The following is a 17628-nucleotide window of genomic DNA, read 5'->3' as shown; positions in this document are numbered from 1 at the left end:
CATAACATTAAGGTTGAACTTCTGTAGTCACATGGACTATTTTAACAATGTTTTTACCACATTTCTGGGCCTTGAAAGTTGCAATGACGTTGATGATTTCATCAAAAATATTTTCATTTGTGTTCCGAAGATGAACGAAGGTCTTACGGTTTGGGAACGAGTAATTACAGACAGAATTTTAATTTTTGAGTGAACTAACCCTTTAACTACCCAGCGTTTTGCGTTTTTTAAATGTGAGATGTAAGCAATGGAACGGATTTTTTTATTTATTTTTTACTTTTTTTAACTTTTGCGCTGTGTTTTGTGCACAAAGACGTGAACATAACCACAACGGTCAAACACGTCCGTCTAGCGTATGTTTCCATATTAGAAAAACAATAGAAATAGCGTAGTGGAACGCAAAAATGCATTTTGTGTGAACAGGCCCTGAGGATGTAAGGCAGTTGATCATGAGCTTTGCATAGAAACTATCATGTTGTTTGTTTCTTTGTCATGTCAAACAGTGGCGAAAAATGCTTTCATTTAATTAAAGCGATTGTTTTATTCTTACTGTTACGTTCCGAAAGCCTGGACCTACTCCAGCCAAACTGGACAGCATCTGATGCAATACAAGTGGATATTTAAGTAGATCACTTGCTGTGTTCGTCCAATCAATGAGACTGACCATGAAAATATGAAAACAAGACTGGTTTACGCATGCACATTGTGATGTCAAGAACCATAATTCCTAACCACTGTGAATTTGTGAAACAAATTTTAAAGCTACACTGTGTAAGTTGATTCTTTGCAAAAAACACTTTGTTCTTTCAAAATGATATGTACTCATTAATGTGTAATTAAATACCAACTAATCAAGTATTCTCGTAATCGTAGAATCTGCCATTTAGAATACATATGAGTGAGTCGCTCGAATGGCGGCAGCCATGTTGCGCCTCCATCTTGAAAATACATTAGCCAAAGAGGGACATACCTGGAAATTCAAGCTTCGGCTTTCGCGTTTTGACACTCAGTGGCACCGTGACGAATGCGAGGGGGAGATTACTCGCGACTGCCGGCAGATTTGAAATAATACGGCCACCGTAGGAGTTAAAACGCCCTCGGAATGGGAGGGGCTAGAAAGTAATATTCAGTCATAAACAATTTCACCGCTAGATGGGAGAAAATCCTACACAGTGTAGCTTTAAGGGCCAGATTTTCTAACCTTTCAGATGCAAAATTTATGGGAGGAGGGAATTTAAACGCAAGGTGATTTACTATGGTTTGCGCTAGTCAATTTACTGGTATTTGTGCCATTATTTACCGCCCCCAGAAAAGCACGTCTTAAACCAGATGCTAATTTTTGCAGCTCTTGGTAGATTGCGTTGGTCATTATGGAAATGATCCGGCTGCGTCTGTGTTCTTTATTTTGCGCATCATCACTATGGCGCTTTTATGGGATTGCGCTCTCGAGCTAATTCGCCCTGTTTAGTAAATCTGGCCCTAAATGTGAAAATCCTTTAAGATTGTAACAAGGTTTAAACTTTATATAAGACATAAAATGTGAACAATACTTTTATTGATGGTTTGGAGTGCTAGTAGCGCTCAGTTTTGAGTTTAAAGAAACTTTTGCTCTTTTGTGCTGCAGAGTGGCCTTTATGAGCAGAATTGGACTTTTTATCTCAATGGACGTCCTAAAGCTGCAGCTAAGTGAAAGCGTTTTAATATGATTTGGATTGGTTTAAAACTACAGGGGGGCTCTAGAGAAGGACAGAGGGGGTTCATTTAGCCTTTTGAGAGGTTTTGTTTACAGGTCCTGTTTAACAGATGTTGGAGTGAGGAGCAGAATGCTCTCCCTTTCTTTAATTACTTATCAATAGTGGAAATTTGTATTGACAAGCGCCTGTCAAGAGGAGAGCTTTGTAGTTGTCAGTTATCTGAGAGAGAGCCGCTTAACCAAGAGGCCCCTCAGACACTCGCTGGATCGATCCCAGCACAGCACAATTGGCTCTCTGGGCAGCTCTGTGTGGACAGGAGTGTGTGAGGGGGGCCTCAGAAGTGCTGTGGGACTAAAGACTTCTTCAGAGGGTGAAATCGATGTGGCTATAGCTTGGCCTCTGACCCTGCGCAGTGAGGGTCCAGAAGCGCGAGGTCAGCGGCACAGTTTAAGCTCCATAAGAGGCACCCAGAGATATTCTCAAAAGAGCCTCTGAACATGCAAACACAAAAGCTATCGAACATAAAACCAAACAAAACAAACGCACAGCAGGAGTAAAAACGTACACCAGATGTTTACACTGATAGTGGACTGATCCTCACTTATCAACTGTTTATCTACCAGTTAACTCATGAACTTGTGTTGAAATGAAACAGCATTTACAAGCAGTTTTAAATGAAGACTAATATATTAATAATAATATAAAGATAAATCTATCTATCTATCTATCTATCTATCTATCTATCTATCTATCTATCTATCTATCTATCTATCTATCTATCTATCTATCTATCTATCCATCGGTTTTATGTCAAAACTTTACTTGAAAAATAATCAATTATATAGCTATTATTTTTGCAAGTAATAATTGTAAGATCAAATAAACAATAAAACTAATATGCTAAGAAAGTTTTTACAACCAAACTCACAAAAGTTTAGTATCTCTAAAAAGGATGTCTTTAAAACGTAATCACAGAGAAATATTATTAATAATACAAACAATGTCCAAGGGCAGAAATAGAAACACATCTAGAATAAAATACATTAATAAACTATTTTACTTGTAAAATATTTCGTCCAAGACAACCAACCATGTTGGATGCACATTCAAAAATAAAAACAGCAGTATAACGAGTTGATACTGAATGATTCAATCTCTCAGACTAAACTGCATATGCAGCCAAATACAACAAACCCTACAATAATATTTGCAAAATTTGAGAGTGAGCCCTTCACCAAACAACCCATAAATAATGACACAACCTAAAAATATAAATCATGCTTTGCTAACATGGACCCAACGAACAAAACAAAAAAAACTGCATGTTCTCAAAAATAAAGTATTAAACGTTACTAAAGTAATTGATCATATTCATTTTATATTCAAAGAGGAGCGGTGGCCGTTACACATTTGCACTAACAAGACAGCGTTAACCGAAGACAAGCGTCAGACACTCAAGTGAAGGCTTTTTTTGAGTCTCTGTGGACCCAAATTTAACCAAAACCTTTTAGGCCAGACCATGGCATGAGTCTAGCTTATCTTAAGTCTTATGGATCAATATTGGACATAACTAGAGGATCAATCGCCTAATTAGGTGACAAGATTGTACAATGGGCTGATGACCTGTGATATGCGATTAGCATATACTATTCTTTCAGGTTGGAGGTCGTAACAGGTCTACTTCTCTTGCTTAATGTAGCTCACAAAATCCTTTAATATATAAACTGATCTCTTTATATAAAAATGTATGAATGTCATTACATCAGATGACTAAATATCAAACCAAATTGTTAAAACACTCACATTTGCTCATGAGCATCCCTCCTCCCTTGGGTGACCCCCAGCAGTCAAAGGTGATCAGAAGAGTGACTGATCGAACTTGATAATGAACAAGACTTTAAGCTGTTTCACTGCACATGCTCAAATCTTCAAATCACTCAATAAACACAGTGAGAGCCGCCCCCCTTCCCGGCCACCCCGACATTGTGCGAGATATTGATCCTGCCGTTGTTTTTAATACCTGGTGTCCGGGACTGTGACATGAGCTGGCTGGGGCCCAGGGTAAACACATGGGCCTGTGGTGAGCTGGATACAATAGACCTCCCCTCTACGCCTCCACAGGCTCTTTGTGTCATTTTGTTGTCCGAGAAAACAGCTGCTGAAGAAAGAGTTCTTAGCCAGGCACCTGCTGGAAAAGGTCTCATATATAGACATACAAAATAACTGGAGGAAGATGGTGAAGTGGAACTGACAGGTCAGGATAAAAGATCACAGAACATTCTCAATCAAAAGCTTGACATCCGTGTGTGTTTGGAAATTCACTTGGGACACGGAAATACGTGTCTTATGCACACCAAGTTTGCATTAATGTGATAAATATTGTGGAATATTACTATATTTAAAAAAGGTTTATATTTTTAAATTGTGATTTATTCTTCAGTCTTCAGTGTCACATGATCCTTCAGAAATCATTCTAATATAATGAGTTGGTGCTCAAGAAACATTTCTAAATATTAACGTCAGTGATGAAAACAGTTGTGCTCCTTAAAATTTTTGTGGAAACTTTGATACTTTTTTCAGTATTCTTTGATAAACAGAAAGTTCAAAAGAACAGCATTTATTTGAAATAAAACTTTTTGTAACGATCTAAACGTCTTCTGAACTTTTGGTCAATTGAATGCATCCTTGCTAAATAAAAGTACTCATTTAAAAACAAAATCTTGCTGACCATAAAATTTTGAATGGTAGTGTATATGTTAGTGGTAGTATATAGACTTTTTATAATGTGAAATATATGAATGCTTAGGTGGGAATAACTTTTGTTTAAATAAAATTTGTAATAGTTTTATTTAAAGCTTTTAATATAAATAACTAAACAGCTACAAAAACAGCTTAGATACAACTTATTTACAGCTCATGGCATTAATGTCAACTAATTTAATAACATTACAAAACACTGTACAACCATCTTGATCTTTAGTTTCGACAGTTATTGAAAGTTGCATTTTTAGGAGCAGTCTGTGTTGATGTGTTTAAGGTGGCAGGCCTGCACAAATGACATAACATTTAGTGTGTCAATTTACAAAGTTTTATAGCTTAAATGACCTAATACAAATTAAACTAAAAAGTAAATCAAAGTAAATAGTTTTTTTTGTCCTGTCAGCTCATGAATTAAGTGAACAAATCACTAACAAATCTGAATGCGTAAATAAATTGTACTAATTTGAGTACATGTAATAATACTGAGTCTGGCTTACAAGACATTGGATGACAGAATTATCTAGTTTTACATATTCGCAGCTACATAGACAGCGATTTTAAGTGTGTGGATTGCTATACATTATTACTAGAGGAAGTGACATCACATCAGTGCTGAAAAACATGGTTTCAAGTATAATTGTGGATTTAATATACAACTATATCCGTATAGTGCAACACATTGACCTTCCAGGAACGACACCTGGAGTCACTTCACCTAAAGTGAACATTAAAACATCAAAACTGATGATTTGGGAGGGCTAGGGTTCTTGATAACAAAAAAAAATACTGCTGGAAAAAAATAGAGAATACTTTAACTCAAAAGGTAATTTACCCTCAGCCCAATCCATGTCCACTTGCGTCCATGATAATTACGGCCATAACAAGGTATTTTTTTAACGTGATGAGAATTAGGATTGCTTGTTTCATAGGGCACTAGCTCCGGTTGCTAGGAGCCATGGTGGTCCGGGCTTTGCAATCTGTCACATTATTCCCACAGGTCTCCTCCCCTTTGTGTTAGTCCTTCTCTTTCTTTCCCCATCATTCAAACTGCAGCATTTACTCTGACAGAGTTTATCCGACCCATGTGACGCACGGCCCATTATAAAGAGCTTCAGTGACTCTTCCTCTATGACACTCTGTTCATCGAAAATCATTCCAAGTCATAACATGGTGAGAGAGAACTGGCAGGGTCAGAGGTCATCTCTTCACCTTGGCATCTTCTTTGATCTTCCAGATCATGAGTTCCATGCAGGCCCGGGCATCCTCACTGGAGTCATGCCCCTCCACTGTAAAGAGACAGGAAACACATATACAGCCCAGATATTATTATTAAAATATTAATTATTATATTATTATGAAACATTCCTTCAACAGATAGATAAAATAAAATTAATCTCATATCCAGGCCAGATTGGCCATATATATCCTGTTCATTTTTGGTGTGTTTGACCTAAGAAAGCTGATGATGCAGATTAGAGCAGATTAACATCCTCACCACTGTCCTGTATGATGCGTTTGAGGTAGTCGGCCATAAGGTTTCGCAGGGCACGTTTGTAGGGCAGACCCAGGCGGTGAGGAAACACAATGGCGGTGTCCACGACCATGCTGTGAATAAGCTAGTAAACAGAGAACAGATAGCAATTATGTTAATAAATATTCATTAAAAGATGAAAATGGCACTGTTCCAAACCCTACTGTGCTACATAACTGTATTCTTTCTTTCTTTCTTTCTTTCTTTCTTTCTTTCTTTCTTTCTTTCTTTCTTTCTTTCTTTCATCCACACACATGCACGACTGGTCAAAATTTTGGAATAATTAAAGCTGCAGTCCATAACTTTTGGCAATCTAGCGGTTAATAAACAGAACTGCATGCGTCTTGTGGAAGAACATTGTAGCCGGAGCTACTTCTCTCTGTATATGTCTATGACGAGTCTCACCTCTCTATGACAGGTGCTGGGCTACTCCGCAGTGGTACGACCCAAACCAGTCTAAAATAGTCTGAATATAAACACTTATTATAGGTGTACCATAGTGGTTCAGGATAAGACAAAAACTCAGTTTGGATGATGAACTTGATTATTATATACATTTTGAACACAAAAAAGTTAAGGCTTTAAAAATGTTTTAATGTTATTGAAAGAAGTCTCTTATGTTGACCAAGGATGCATTTATTTGATAAAAATATAGTAAAAACAGTTATATTGTGTAACACTATTACAAAGTAATGTTTCTATTTTAATATATTATAAAATGTAATTTATTCCTGTGATAGCAAAGCTAAAAACTCGAGTCTTCAGTGTCACATCACATGTCCTTCAGAAATCATTCTAATATGTTGATTTTTCTTATTATTATCAATGTTAAAAAAAAGTTTTTGCTGCTTATATTTTTGTGATACAAGATTGGAATAAGATTTCTATTTCTAATAAATGTTGTCCATTGAAGTTTCTATTCATCAAAGAATCCTGAAATAAAAAGTGTATCATGGTTTTCACAAAAATATTATATTATTTCTTTCAAAAACATAAAACAAATCTCTATTTTTTCATGGTAGTGTGTGTATAAACATGCATGTATAAAATAAGGCAATCCCAAAATGCATTGCGATGAGAAATAGAACAGACTATTCAACATAAATATCACTCTTAATATCTATAATATATTATATAATACAATATAATATAAAATATGACATAATATAATATATATTTATATCATATTTATATTGAATGTTCTCTTTCTTATCGTAATGCATTCTGGGACTGCTTTATTTATGAAGGATATATCCAATACCACATATACGACTGCATACTTAGAATTTTTATCTTATAAAGCTGCTGTTTGGAGCAGCCTTTGAATCAAAAGCACACTTTAAATTCCTAAAAATGCTATCTAGGGAGGCAGCACATAGGTTTTGGATCATTATAAAGACAGTGTTTGTGTGAACCTTGAGCGCAAACAGGTCACTCTCAAGACTGTGTCCAATTAGAATGGACTTAGCACTGAACATGCTCAGCAGCACCGCCTGCACGTCTCTCAGGGTGATGGTGGTGTTCTCCAGATCATCCTGTGTCACACCTGAAAACCTGAACATAACAGACACAGGTGTAATTGAAACTGGAAAACTGAAAAGCAAATGAATGGCAAATCCCTTAACACAATTCCTACCGTGTGTTGTAATCCACCACTTTGCTCCCTGGCTTGACAAACGTGTCATAGACAACTTTGAGGTCAGAGTTAATGACAGTCACTCTAGTCAGCTCCAAACCTTGCTTTGTGTAGCACTATAAAACAAGTATTGAGTTTAAAAGGTTACAGCATTTAATCAGATTAAATAAAGGTTTAAAGCTGCTTATACTATTATCAGCTTTATAAAACTATAAACTCAACCACAACCGTATCCTGTTTCCTTCATGAGGCTTTTTATTTCCAACTTAAATAAGTGTGGGTATAGTTCAATAACTGTTATTCTCACCATCTCACAGTCCAAGGCGTAGACACCAGCATTTTCATCTACTGGCAACGTTTTGCTAAAGGTGCTCACAAAACCATCCAAGGACTCTTTACGGCCATCTTGTACATGTTGCTGAAGAAAAAGGGAACAGCAAAAACAGTTATTCTAATCCTTCAGAGACTTCATACACATTACTGAACATAATACTTACTCTAAACACCTTCTTAAAAGCTTTGCCTGCTTCAACCAGTGGATTCAACTAGAAAAAGACTTCTAGATGCCCAAGTAGTGTGACTGGGAACAACCTTTTTTATCTCAGTTTGTCATCAGCAAAAATATAATTACATATTTGTAAGATGAAGTAAATGTATTTATATTTGTCGATATCAAAGGCTATATTCATGTCAATAATAAATAAATAAATAAATAAAAATAAAAAGTTTTTTGTTAAAAAATAAAACCATTTCCCAGTAACACAATAATAATAAATTTGTTATATTATTGGAGATTTGCAACATTATTGTAACATTACTAATAACTAATATGTAACATTTACTTTGATATTATCTATAATATATGACTATTACATTTTATAGGTTATTTAAGTATTTAAGGGCATTTAGAAGAATATCTCATTTTAGATTTAAGAAAAGTTTGCTGGAGAAGATGACCCAAGATGAGACCTACTTTACACACTTCACATCCAGGAGAACCAACTGCACCAGAACAGCAGCTGTAAAGTGTCTCCCAACCTCCTGGAACTACACAACACACACAAACATGACACTAAATATGCACTGAAATACATGAAGCAGTCGTATGGTCATTGCAGAATCTCCTCCCACGTCTCATACGTACACAATACACATACCCACCTCTGTTTCTGCGTAATCTTCCCCAGTGGTGACTGCACTCCTCCTTACGCACACAGCTGCCGTTAGCATTTATCTTGTACTCCGCGCCACATCGACAACAGATTTTGGAAAAAGCTGAGGAAGACATACAGGACAATTCATCAAAATCAAAATGGCAAATGTTACGGGAAGGGAAGATATTTTCAAATGTAATTAAGTGTCACTGTGGCGAGAAGCAGGGTAGGGCCGAGAGCCGTGGGAGAGGAGCAGGGGCCGGTGTAGTGAATGACTGGTCGAGTCCCACGGAGGAGCTCCGGAAGAATAAAAGGAGGAGTGACGACAGTGGAAGACAAGAGAGGACCAGGCCTGGGACATTTTAAGTTGTTGTTTTGGCTTTGTTTATGTCGCAGTAGTCCTTGAGGGGCTGCGGCTTTACTTTCACTTTGTTGTTTGTTTATTTTGTGATTAAAGTTTATGTTGAACATTTGCCGGTTCCCGCCTCATTCTACCTGAACTATGAACTTTATTGTGGTCATGTCAAATTAAATGTTCAAAGTCCCCCTGTAGTCAATAATTTTATCCCTTAAAACTCATCATTGATCATCAAAATGACATATTTAAGCGTTTTTTTCCTTGAAATTTTTTTGATTCATGCCTTAAAATAGCTTGAATGTAACTCTACACACTTGCCTCATTTAGTATATGAGGTTCTATGAATATGCAAATTATCCCCGCCTCCGCTCACTTACACCAGCTCAGAGATTCACTCGTTGACGATCACACGTTGATGTGATTGGTTACAAGGTAGTTTGTGAATGTCTTTGGTTCACTGCAGTTTTAAGGAGAAAATACTCAGCAATGGTGTTGGACTTATGCATTTGAATTTGCACATGGTTTGGCATATAAACAACATTAAAAACTTGATTTTCACCACAGGGGGACTTTAAGTGATGCACTGTGTCCATGAAAAACAAAACTATATTGGCTTATGCCGGGGTAATAAAAGTTTGAGTGTAGTGCCACCTAGTGGTTTGGTTCTGTGTTAAAGGGTGAATTGTGAAAAATTAGCATCAAAAAAATGGTCAAAAACCATCAAAATGGAACTTACGGTCATTGTTTTTCTTTTCTGGAAGGTTATGGACGACAGCGTGACCTGAAATCTCGGGGTGAGGTCTGGGGTAGCCATGCTCCTGCAGCTGTTCTTCAGTCATTGCATACTTTTTCAGTATTTTGTAGAGAATGGCACCTGAAAACCAGCATGAAAATAGAAAAACACCTGTAAATAGATCTGTCTCTGGAAATACCCCATTAATATCATTCAGACTTTACAGCGCTATGAAAATAATCACCTAGACATGGGAGAGTAAGATTGGAACTGAAAGTGTTGTTATAGTTATTTAAAACTGTTAAAAAATATTTTCGTTAATTAGAATAAATCAGAAAAACCTAAACTTAGAAAACCTAAACGAGAAATGTTGCTTCCGAAAACTAACTGAAATATAAGTTTAAGTACTAAAATGACTAAAACTAAACCTCAAATAACAATTAAATCTAATAAAAATATGAACTGAAGTGGACTGAGGTACCTTTGAGGTCCATATCCTGCTGTTTGCCGGAGCGGTTGATTGTAAAGCTGGTTGTAGCAGCAAGCCGTCCACCAAGTACTTCTTCATGGGATTGAGCCTTTCTGTTTCCAGATACAGCTGGGGTCTCTGTGGAACAAAGAGAATTCATAAATAATACAAGATGAATATTATATTCATATATTTAAATATAGATTATTTTTTTATAAAAAATGCATTTAATTAAAAATAAAATGAAAATTGAGCAACTTTTTTGGTATGTCAATCTGACAAAAGCACTTAAGCTGTATGTACTCCACAAATTTGCTTATTTAGTAAGTGCAGAATGCAATTTAAATTAATTTTATATCACAACATTTCTTAGTTTTAATTGAGTCAAAAATTCTAAAGCGTTTCTTATTTCCAGGTATAAATTAGATTTACATCCGAAATTTTCAATCTGGTTTCAAACTTTTGGACTCTTTCATGAACAATAACAGTTTAACAACAGAGACCCACAAACCAGACAAACTACTGTTATTCTCTTGAGAAAGGCACTTAACCCCAGATTCCCCCTCTGTCATTTTAGACGAATGTCTACTAAATAAATAAATACAAAAGCAATACTGTCAGTATAACAAGAGTACTGATCTGAGTGTGTGTGTGTTAGACGCACTGAGGACAGGGGACATAGGTGTGCTCTTGCTGCGGAGCTTCTTCAGTGTGTTCACAGCTACATTCAGGTAGATGTTCTTACTGCTGCTCCTGTCATACACAACCTTCTCTTCCTCCAGAGCCTGGGGGCAAAGAAGACATCCACAATATACACATCAACGATATATCAGGGAGTTGACATTAACTGAAATTAAATTATGGACGTTGGACGTCATACCATCTGAAAGGCTTCCTGTTCAGAGGAATTGAACTTCAGGCACTCATCAATGAAGATATTGAGGTAACGCTGACGGACATTAGTGGGCACCTTGGCCCCAAATTCAGCAGGAATGACAGGACGCTTCATGGCAGAGCTCTGTGATGGGCAGAAAAGAGAGTGTTTATTGGAGGTATGCAAAAAAAACATTACATGACTGTTATAGGGCGACGTTACCTTCATGGTGGGGGTGTGAGCAACTCTCTTCTGCATGGTAGTGGATGTGGTCTTTGACAGGATGCCCGCCGACGTTTGAGCTTTGACTAAAGGCTGATCTTTTGTCACCCTGGTGGGTGACAACACCTGACTGCTGGCATCAGCTAATCCCCAAAAAGAAATGATAAATGTGTTTTTATCTCCTACAACTTAATCCTGCTGTAACTGATTGAATGTAGGACCCATTCATACCAGGCTTTAAGGAGGGCAGGGAGGCATTTGGCCGGTGTGCCACCCGTCGTTTTTCTCCAGGGAGCCCCAGTATTGGGTGGGTCGAGGCAGACGCAGTCTTTACTGCAGCAGCCAGCTGTGCCGCCTGCTGCTGGGCCTTCTGCATGCGCTGGTAACAGATCTCCTGCGCCGTCTTCCTCCGCTGCTGCATCGGCACCGCGTTCATCGATGCCTCTGACTGAATGAAGAGAATTATTAAAACAAACAATTATTAAACAACTGGATAACTTCAATATCTGAACACAACTATGGATTTATCATTTAATAATATGTTATGAACCCTATTCTTCGCCTGACTTCTTGATCTAATTTGCATTTTGATGTTTTTTAGGCACTTAAAACGCAGTGTTGTGGAGTAACTATCTAAAAGTAGAGACACTACCTTGTCTACACTTTTTTAGTACAACTGTTTTCAAAATAGGGAAGCTCAATACAGTAATGACCTACTTTTCCAACAAGTAAAGGTATGACAAAACACTATAGCTAATTTTTGGCTTATGTTAATGCTGTTCATTTAAGTTATGGTCTTTTAAGTTTTATTTGTACATAGTATTTTGTGTATCTGTTATGCTGTCAACTTAATTTCTCAATAATAGTTTAATGCCAGATAAATACTGCTTTTAAGCTTTGTGTGTGCATATTACTCCAATTCAAAATGGTGATCCACAGGATCCTTCAGAAATCATTCTAATATGCTGATTTGGTGCTCAAGAAACATTTCTTATCACAGTCGAAAACAACTGTGCAGCTTAACATTTTTGTGGAAACCATGATTACATTGGTTTAGGATTTTCTGATAAATAGAAGGTTTACAAGAACAGAAAATCTTTTGGAACATTATCAATATCTTCATGGTCTCTTTAGATCAGTTTAATTAGTCCTTGCTGAATAAAAGTATTAATTTATTCTTCTTCTAAAAAAAATCTTTTTTTGTGATTCATGCCTTAAAATAGAATCTAGAAATAGAACAAATTGTGAATAGTAGTGTAGTATAACTATTTACTTCTATTAAGTTTAGAACTTGTTTAAAGTCTAACTGTTGCACACCAAATACAGCTAATATGCAAATATTGAAAAACAACACAAAGAGAGAACATGTAGACTCTGCATTCCAACACTCACCTTTCCTTGAGCTTTAAAATGTGACACCCTCTTCTTCTGACCAGGAAAGAGAGTAGTTAAAGTGCTTTCCGTTTCTTCCTCCTCGTCATCCTCCTCCTGTTCTCTTGAAGGCTAAAAACACACACACACATGAAAGTGAAAGTGAAACTGTCAGTTGCAACAGAAAACCCAGAAATTTCCACCACCAGCAAAACGTTGAATCACATCCTCAAAACCCCATAAAAGCATTTTAGAGTAATCACAATGATTGAAATGATTCTCAGAACTAGAGAAATAAAGAAAAACTCCTTGTGGTACCTGCTTAGCTTGTCTCCCTTTGTCTTCCATCTTGACCTCTTTGGATTCATTAAATATCCGCAGACACTCCTCCATGGGGTCCGAGTCATACATCTCATCCTGCAGACAGGAGTAGTCCACTGCTTCATCACCACCACCACCTCCATCATCATCATCATCCTCTGACGATGATGAAGTATCTTCAGAGGTTTTCCTCTTATTAATCATGAGGCTTCCCCGTTTAAAAGCAGAAGCAGACTTCCTCACTATCCTCCCGTCTTCCTCATCATCCTCTTCGGCACTCTCAGCACCGAACAAGTCCTTGTGGCTGAGATTCCTCTGTTTGGTCTCTCTTGCCTCTTTGTGATCAAGGATCGAGCTGCTTTTTTTACTTTTATCTTTAGTGCTACTGCTATTGGAACTGCCACTTCCATGGCTGCTTTTCTTTTTGCACTTCTCCTTTGAGCTGCTCTCAAGTTTTCCGTTCTTTTGGTCCTTGAATTTGGATGGCACCTTATCGTTTTTTACAGGTTTGTCCGTTTTGGGTTTCTTGATGTCGCCACTTCCTCTCTCTTTTTCCCTTTGGCTGTGTTCACTCTTTATCTTAACCATCTTCTTGTTCTTTTCGTCATTACTCTTTGACTCAGCTCCGTCTTTCCGCACCTTTTCCTTGGACTTACTGCTTCCATCCAGAGTCTTGCTTTGGTTCTTCTCTTTTTTACTTGAATTTTTTGACGTCTTGTTCACACTTGAACTTTCCAGCCTTTCTTTTGGATTCTTCTTATTGGGGTCTTTCTCCTCTTTTTTTGGCTTATCAGATTTAACATTTTTCAACTGACTCACAGACATCTTTTTATGCATCTTTATGTTTGTCCTGTCCACATCCTGGATGTCTTCCGATTCGCTCTGTGAGAAGCCATCATCTATTTTAGACACCTGCTTTCTTTGCTGTCCCATCAAACCCAACTCTCGTCCCTGTTTCAAGCCGATGTTGATCCCCTTGCGCTGCAGGCGGCTTATGGACATAGGCCGATACTCTGTCCCCGAACTTTCCTCGTCGGATTCAGACAAACTTGCAGTGTACTTTGGGACATCTGCCTTAGGTGGCGACGACCTTGGTTTTTTTGCCGTAGGAACATATTCCTCATCTTCCCCTTGTTTTTTAGGGTAAAATCTCTTTCTCCCCTCTCCCTCTGAACACAAAGTTCTCTGTTCTTTAACAGTCGGCTTAGCTGAATAGTTTGACAGCGGGTCGTACTCCATGTCCGTTGTTGGTTTGGAATTATCCAGAGTGTATTTAAACTTGACACGGGATGGTGGCGGGGGTAACACCTTTTTAACTTTTGTTTTGGAGACAGAAGTGGGCACATACTCCATCGCGCTGGCGTTGTTACTGCTGTTCTCCGAGTCCAAAGTGTATTTGCTGGAGCGAGGGGACGGGGTGTATTCACTCGCTTGGCCCATCTGATAGCTCCCAGGATCATAGCCCTGATGTGATGATGCAGGGGGCTTCGGTCTTTTAACAGAGCTCGTGGTGGGTTCATATTCCTGATCTCCAATCCGAGAAAGCTTCTTCTTCTCCCTTTCCATCTCATTGCGAACAGCCTCAATGGCCTGATTGACCAGCTCCAACTCCATGGTCCCCAGGTCCACATCCTGACCCGCCGACAGGCTTGATGGTGGCTCCCCATTATGCTTTCCCGGTCTCACAACCTCCGGACTGAATGGATCATATCCTTGATCTGTAAAGTCACAAGATTTGAAAAATCAACCACAGATTCATAACAATATATTACACACTATATATATATATATATATATATATATATATATATATATATATATATATATATAAACATATTGCACTAAAGTCAAACTAACTTGACATACTGAAAATAAATTATTGCATACAACAAAAACAAATATTTCCCAGTAACTACCTACATTTGAGGGATAAAAGGTAACTGTCAGCAGTAAAGGCATTTGTACCAAGCTATAAAAAGTGCTTATTAATAATACATCAATTGGACTGACTGACAGATCCACATTTAAATTCTGTTGTTTGTTTTTGTTTCTTTGTTCCACAGCAGAAATCGTCTGTGCATTTAAACGTACATGAACCAAAAGACTATCTGAACAGAAGAAAACCTGAGATCACAAAGACATTTTAATTCACCGTTTGGACTCGCAGAAAGCGCTTTAGTCTTTTTGATGTCGTATATCCCAGAGCCGGCTCGTCTTTGTTTGCTGTGTCTGAAGTGACAGTAGGGTCTGCTGCACCCATTTGCACCGGCTTTCCCTTTGTTATTCTCACAATAAAACGGGCAGTCAATCCCACGAAAGAACCCCGTAGATCTCAACATTGCGCTTCATAACCACTGTCACTTCATCTGCCTTTTAACTGGTGTGGTTTTGACAACACATGCGTGGTTATTTGCATTTCCGTATGTTGCCACTTTCTTTCGGACAACAACAGACTTCCTACGACGCCATATTTTATGAGCGACAGAGGCACGCGAGGCCCCCAGCGAGCGTCGCGTTCTTTACGTAATATAGTTGCCCGGATCTTCTGCCTGTGGGAATTAGCGTACCCACTCTGCGTCGAGTTTTTTTCAGTCGAGCAACTGTTGCCTCTTATACGTGTTGGTCTTAAAACACGTTAAAAAGCTGCTTTAGGCTTTATTATTGAGCCTTAATCTTTTCTTTTAAACAAATAACTTGTGATTTAAGTGGAGTGACACGTGTTACTAGAGGTTTATAGGTGTGGTTGAATGTTATACCATTTTATTGGTGAGGTGTGAAGGAGTGCATACATTGCTCATAATAACGGACACAACACACAAATAGCTTTATTTTAGCAATGAAAATAGCCTGCAATTCAGTCATCCCCTCACTAGAGCGTCTTCGGTCTGCAACAAGCTGGAAAACAAGAATGTTTAACTACTGTATTTTGAAATCAAGTAGTGGATACCTTACTTCGATTGATATGTATTAAAGGTTACATTACCAGGTCCATTACAAAAACATACCATACCAGGCTAGAATTCAGCTGTTTGTAAATCTACCCAATTTGACAAGAAAGAATATCTAAAATCACTAATCTCTAAAACCAGACAAAGCTGGGGGACAATAAACCATCTTAGGCTTTATTTCCTCCCTCAACGGGTAGTTATTACAATTAAACAAAAAAAAAAGTGAACACATTGCACTTTGAAATTGATCTAGTGCTAAGACATGATCCTAAATGAATACTTTTTTACACAAAACAGTTTCTGTGAGAGAAACTATACTCACCTTATACATACAAATCTACATGCGCAATTGAGTCCAATAACAAAAGCAATCTGTCCAGTGTCAACACGGTCCAAATACACCCCTCACTTAGATACTAACACACAAAATTTGCTTTCAGACGCTAAACCCTGTTATAATGCTTTTGATCAAGTGCACACACCTGAATGCCATCTCAATTAGCAGGCCCCTCTATAATTAGAATATATTTGAAATCCTAATTTATCACTGGCAAGTGATGTACATTAACAGGTTAATTACCACTAAACAAACAGTATCCAGTATCCAATGAGATAGCATTGGTCATTATAGAAAGTTATTTTCTAACACTAGAGGGAGACATACCATTATAACAGTGTGAATTATGAACCTCTGTTATAAAGATGTAAAACATGGGTCTGTATTTGACTTATTTTTAGTAATAATAATTGCACACACCTGAATGCCATCTCAATCACATTAGTGTACATGCAGTTTTATGGTCTTATTTTAAGACTGCAATATTTGTTAAAAAATATTTTGCCATTTAATGCCATTTAAATGATTGTTTTTTTTTAAATTAACAAATAAAAATAAAAACATTTAAAAAATTGATTAAAATGGCTGAAAACTTTAAATAAATGGTGAATAGTTGCAGCTCCTAAAATATCTGCTTTCCCATTATTCATTTCAAGAGACCTAGTGTCAACTTCCCATTCTAGTATTCAAACTTATAGTATATTTATAATGTCTATATCAATAATGTTAAAATATACAAACAAAATTAAAATGGTGCTTGATTCATTCACGCTCCCATTTGTGAATCCAAGGATACACAGTAGTGTAATCCAAACAGTTTGTTGACTCACTCCCTCTGCATGTTCATGTTCATGTTCAACCCACACTTTAACAGTAGGCTGACAAGCTGCTCTGAGATTTCCATGGCAACCGTGGGCTGGCTAACTTTTACAGTGTGTTTGCATCAGACTCTGTAAAGAAGCATTCGGCCCTGGAAAGTTTAAGTGAAAATCAGCATGTTTACTTAGTGAGGTGATGCACCATGTGACTCAGGCTCAGGTGACTCCGAAAGCCACGATTATGTCAACAGGATCAGTCGCTCCAAGAGTACCTTTTCTAAGAGACTGAGCTTTATAAGAAGTGTCAATGTTTGCAGTATCAGCATGTGGTATGAGGCTCGTGATTCTGTGTGAACACAAGCAGAGGCGGGATTGATAAAGTTCAACTCAAAACAAGAAACG

At 37.6% G+C, this 17628-nt stretch overlaps 1 protein-coding gene across 1 annotated transcript; it reads right to left on the bottom strand.

Annotated features, from left to right (window-relative positions):
- Window positions 1–4508: 4508 nt before the first annotated feature.
- Window positions 4509–15616, bottom strand: rexo1 (REX1, RNA exonuclease 1 homolog). Its single transcript, XM_081349090.1, has 16 exons — window positions 15276–15616; window positions 13121–14841; window positions 12824–12934; window positions 11663–11879; window positions 11432–11574; window positions 11216–11353; window positions 11000–11120; window positions 10348–10473; window positions 9870–10007; window positions 8783–8896; window positions 8595–8668; window positions 7929–8039; window positions 7622–7737; window positions 7401–7539; window positions 5950–6070; window positions 4509–5740 (listed from the first exon to the last, which is right to left on the bottom strand). Exons 1-16 carry the CDS (start codon window positions 15460–15462, stop codon window positions 5652–5654), a joined length of 3666 nt encoding a protein of 1221 aa, XP_081205216.1. The 5' UTR covers window positions 15463–15616; the 3' UTR covers window positions 4509–5651.
- Between the last annotated feature and the right edge of the window lie 2012 nt (window positions 15617–17628).

Source organism: Scardinius erythrophthalmus, assembly GCF_964197995.2.
Source record: "Scardinius erythrophthalmus genome assembly, chromosome: 20".
Lineage (NCBI taxonomy): Eukaryota > Metazoa > Chordata > Actinopteri > Cypriniformes > Leuciscidae > Scardinius > Scardinius erythrophthalmus.
The sequence above is the reverse complement of the archived record's forward strand: the minus strand, read 5'-3'. Positions and strand labels throughout refer to the sequence as shown.